A 5,260-nucleotide genomic window follows, 5' to 3' on the forward strand; every position below is an offset into this window, starting at 1 on the left:
TATATATATATATTTGTATACGTATGTATGTAAGCATGCTTCTATCTGGAATGTATTCATGATGATCCCGACAATTTCTCCGGATAACATAATTTAAACTTAATAAATAATTGGAAATATTCTGTATAAAAAAAAAAATTAGCCATTTGGATCCACATTGGGGCGACGATATAAATGACCGATTGATGAAAGCTCAGCATTCGAAATTGGAAAATTTGGAACAGTTGTTTTTGGCCAACATTTGGCATTTGGTGGTGTGGAAACATGTACTTCCGTAATGGATCCACCGGCAGGAACTATAGATTTGTTTTTGTTTTGATGATTAAAAGAACGATCAGTTGATATTAAATTCGTTTGATTTGAATTGTTACATAGATTAACCAGATTTGACTTAATAGAATTTAAGGTGGGTTTCGTTACTGCTATTGATGATGTTGTAGCTCTTTCAATTGACTTTAAATTGTCATTTATAATTGGATGGGAATCATTCTGAATAAAGACAAGATTTGAAAAATAGAAATAAATGAGGTAAATTATACAAATTAAGGATCTATACATTATGCTTAAATTTAATTTTTAAATTTTATTATAAACAAAACTATTTTACTAAGAGTATGATTTTTGAATAGAATAGTAAATTACAAAATGACTAGTACTAAAGCTTGAATAATTAATTAATTATAATTGTTAAATGCAAATTTACTAAACAGCATTTTGATTTTGATAAAAGTTTAAAGTCTGATATTTGTAACTCAACAATTAAATATGCACTTATAAAGTCAAAGAATATATCTAAAAATAATGGATATTTGGCAGTACTTCAAAAGGCTATATGGTCAGACAAAAATTGAATTAATTATATAAAATTTGGTTATTGTAATTCACTTCCATCCAAAAATCCAATATTTTTATTTATAATATTGCACATAACATTTAATATAAAATAATAATTATTTATACAAAATAAACAGAGTTTAAAAATTTAAAAAAACAATGTAATCTTAAAGTTATATATCACTATATTTACCTCTTTTTTCATAGGTATTCCCATAGGACTGTCCGCAACTGTTTCAGAAGTTGGGGTTAGTGTTGCAGCAGATTCTTCTTCAGCTAAAAGGCATATACCATCAATAGACTGAGAATGTTTAGAAAAACTTGAGTGATTCTGTTTCTTATTACTACTACTGGCACTTCCCGTGCTACTATTACTTAAACTTCCACTGCGTCGTGTGCTATTACTATTAGTACCACTCGGTAGTGCAGCTATAAGTGGTAAATTAGTTTGTGGCAATTTACTGCAAACTGCTGTCAAATTTGGTGGAATGCCTCGTTTCTGAATTGTTACTACTGCATTTGCAGAGTTTTTGAATGGAATAAAGAAGGGTCTAGCATCTTGTGGCACTTCATCTTTTCCGTTACGTTCTGGTGTAGAACTGCATAGCGGTAATTGTGAGCTATTATGACTGGAAGTGCCATCGAAACCTTGCCTATTAGTTTCAATGACAAGACTGTGATCAGCACGATTAGCTTGTTTATTACCATTTGGTAATGGTGTAGTTTGATAATCATTCGGTCGATTTGTCACATTATCAGCTCGTCTTACAGTCTTTGGTATTAGTGTCTGCATTTCGTAGAATTCATGTTGTAAAGTACTACCACTCAAGCCACCCGCACTATCACATTGAATTCCCGTGTTACTTAAATTGCCAAAATTCATTTCTGAGGTAGATGTTAAGTGTACTGGACCTTGTTGACGTGCTTTGAAACGCCGACGTTGCAATATAATTATCAAAGCAAAAATAACAACGCACAGTACCGAAAGCAAGGTTCCAATTAAAATACCACTATATAACTCCGTGCTTGAATTCTGTTCTATCTCGATCATGTGATGATTTATGCCCCTTAGATCTATAAAAATTGGTGCACCAATACCTGTTTCACCTACCACTCGCACTGTTACATTTATTTTTGCACTTTCAGAAATATTAGGAAACTAGTAGATAAAAAAAATATTATTAACAAATTTTTACATAAAATAGTATTTTATAATGCAAACCTTATAATAGCATATGTTGCACTCCATAACATTAGCCTCATGCGTTACATTGCCTAGCGTCCAAATTATATTGTAATGATGTACCTGACCATTTGGTTGGAGTGGCGGATCCCAGCTCAACTTTAAGCCATTGTGCCTTGTTATACGTTGATTACTGATGGTGCCTGGTGCTAAAAATAAATAGGTTTAAAATTTTAAGTGATTTGTATTCAGCCTTAATCTTACGATCTGGTAAAGTATTGACATCCAGTTGTCCGTAAAAATGGTGTGATGCACAGTTTGAAAAGCTCAAACGATAACTTTTTATTGGTTTTAAGCCACTAACTTCTAGTTGAGAGTTTTTAATCATACGATCATTACATATAGGCTTATCTTTGTTGATGTTTGGATATTTTGTTAGTGAATGACAAACACGTATGCACGATTCATTGAAATTGTCCTGAAAATGAAAAACCACCATACGCGATTCCACGATTTTCAAACGAAATGGTGTACTTAAAAGTTCTGAAGTATTGTTGTCGATCTGGATTAAATATATAAATAATATAGTTAAATATATATATACATATAATAACAAAAAAAGTTTCATTAAATATTACGAAAAAAAATGAGTATTTTTATGCCCGAAGAAAATTTAGAATTCTGAATTTAACTTACTGACTTCCAATGTACATAACGGAAATCTTGTGCCAAATTTTCATTTTCTGATGTTATAATGAGAACCCGTAATTTGATACATGTAAAATTTTGCATCAAAACACCAGAGACATTCGCTGGTACCACCAAGTTGAAAATGTCCTCATCAGTTTCCAAATGATTCACTCGAGCATCATTGTCAATGTACTTACTTTCCGCTCGTTTGAGAATGGCACGCACTACTGTGCCGTTAAGTGGCTCGATGTTAGTGAGATCTTTAGAAACATCTTCTTGAGTGAGGTTTACGTGACGAGTGGTGCCAAGTAATTGTTGATCAAGCATTTGTTTTGGATGTGGATTAGTATAGTTTATGGAAAATTGTAGAATAAAATACTTCTTTAAACTTAGATCGGGTTGGGACCATGTAACAAAAGTGTCATTGCCAAAATATACAACATGTAACGGCACTATAAAAAATAAATAATTTCAAAATGATTTCATAGTTATGCTTAAAAAAAGGAGAAAACCCTTACATCCTTGAGTGAAGCATGTAATTGGCGGACTTCGAATTGAGCTTTGCATTGATTGTTGCTGAGGTTTGCTACCTTGGTATCGATATTCTGATGTAGGAAATAGAGCACGAATAATTAACGCAAATGGACGATAATAAGGAAAATCATTAGATAATATCACATAAGAGGTACTGTTTAGTTTTCTAGGAGGAAATGGAGCCGTCCAACGATAAGGATTATTTTGTACAATGTATGCAATAAACAGGGGCTGTAAGTGAAAAGTATATATTTAATTCATTTTTTGTGATCTGAAATGAGTAAGGGCAATACAAGCTTACGTCAGTAGCTTTGCTATCAAAAGTAACATTGATTGTATTCGAGCTGTGTGGAAAACAACGAATATTTTGTAGTGGATTACTTCTTATTTCTTCACTTTTGCTTCCCAAACGTATTTCCGCAGCAGAGTATACTTCACCAGCAATATTATGCGCAAAGCACTGATACATGCCTGCTTCATCTGGATCGAACGAATAAAAAACAAGATCATTACCGTTTATGTTACGTGTATAGGAACTATTTAAAGGAGACCCATTGTGGTACCAACGTACAATTGGCTTGGGGTTACCACTAATACGACATTGAAGTGTCATCGCAGATGTTATTAGACTTTCATATGAGGGTAGAGGCTCGATTATCTTTGGTGGTATTGTTACAATCACGTAAAAAGTCTAAAATAATGAGAACAATGATATACTTTATAATAACCATTAGTTTCAAAAATTATTTACTTGAGTATCTAATGTGTTTGGTATTGAACATGTGTAGTAACCTTCGTGATCCTCAACAGTTGCATAGCTTATGTGATATTCGTTGCTATCGTTATTGAGTTTAGTTAGTGGAGAGTGTGTTGTACGCTGAAACCACCATTCAATTGAAACTGAATTGTTGACTCCACTACAATAAAGTTTCAACTCATCTCCTTGTGGCACATATTCTGTAGGATTCTGTAAATATGGTATTAGCTGCGAACGTTTACGACGATCTTTTGCGCCATCCACTGTTACAGTCAGAGTGATTTTACGATGATTTTTTATTGTAAATTCATTTCGAGCTAAGCATCTGAGATAAATAATTAATTTATTAATAATTGCACATATCTAACATTTGATATAAAATTTTTAAGATATTAATTTAAAAAATATTTTAATTCAATTTATTTTTAGTACTTACTTATACTTTCCATTTTCTCTTAAAGTAATATTCCTTAAAACTAAACTGCCATTGGCAAGGACAATGAAACTGTAAGATGAAAAATTATTGCATATTATAGAAAACTGAAAATAATTTAATTAAAAAAATTTAAACTAGATTCAACCAATCGAATTGTGTTCTCTATAAGTGAACAACCAAAATTTTAATTGTAATAGAAATTCGATTGATATCACATCTTTGATCTTTACTCGCCTGTCGTCTTTGTAATTTTTCGATAACGTTGTATTCCCAATATACCAGGATATATTTGCAGGAGGTACACTCACAACGGGGCAATTAAGTGTCAGAGGTAGACCATATAATGCTGTTATATTCGTTGAGATATTCAGAACACGTCTCAATACTAAATAAAACATTTCATTAGTACCGATATACACATGTATTATACTTTTACACTCACCAGGATATTCTACATTAATTTGTTCTGAAAGTAGTGCCGTTTCATTAGCATTGATTATGCAACGATAAACTCCAGTTGCTCTCTCATTCGGCGGTAAACACAAAGTACCATTTCTATATTTAGGTGGATCAATCAGTTTATTATCGTTTCGAAACCAAGTATAGAAAAATTTGAAGTTATCTTAAATGTAAAAGGAATGCATTATTAATGATTGGAAACAATACTATACTATGGTACAAGGCATACTTTTATAAAAATTTTCTGTGATTGTTGCTTTGCATGGTAGGCAGTAAGCCAAGTGCGGTTTTGTTATAGTCAGTCTTGATAATTGTTTTTCTATTTGTAGAAATGGTCCGGTTATAACTTTGTTACCACTTGCAGAAA

The 5,260-nt window shown here is 32.1% G+C and overlaps 1 protein-coding gene across 1 annotated transcript; it reads right to left on the reverse strand.

Annotated features, from left to right (window-relative positions):
* Window positions 1-5,260, reverse strand: LOC119681036 (the record flags this gene model as incomplete). Its single annotated transcript, XM_038094097.1, is given in 12 exon segments — window positions 1-489; window positions 1,028-1,993; window positions 2,057-2,226; window positions 2,282-2,579; window positions 2,714-3,159; window positions 3,226-3,472; window positions 3,543-3,932; window positions 3,993-4,323; window positions 4,435-4,503; window positions 4,669-4,819; window positions 4,877-5,056; window positions 5,123-5,260. Coding segments are annotated over 12 exon segments (3,737 nt in total), but the record flags the coding sequence as incomplete, so codon positions are not given.

The sequence above is a fragment of the Teleopsis dalmanni genome, chromosome 2 (assembly GCF_002237135.1).
Source record: "Teleopsis dalmanni isolate 2A chromosome 2, ASM223713v2, whole genome shotgun sequence".
NCBI classification, from domain to species: domain Eukaryota; kingdom Metazoa; phylum Arthropoda; class Insecta; order Diptera; family Diopsidae; genus Teleopsis; species Teleopsis dalmanni.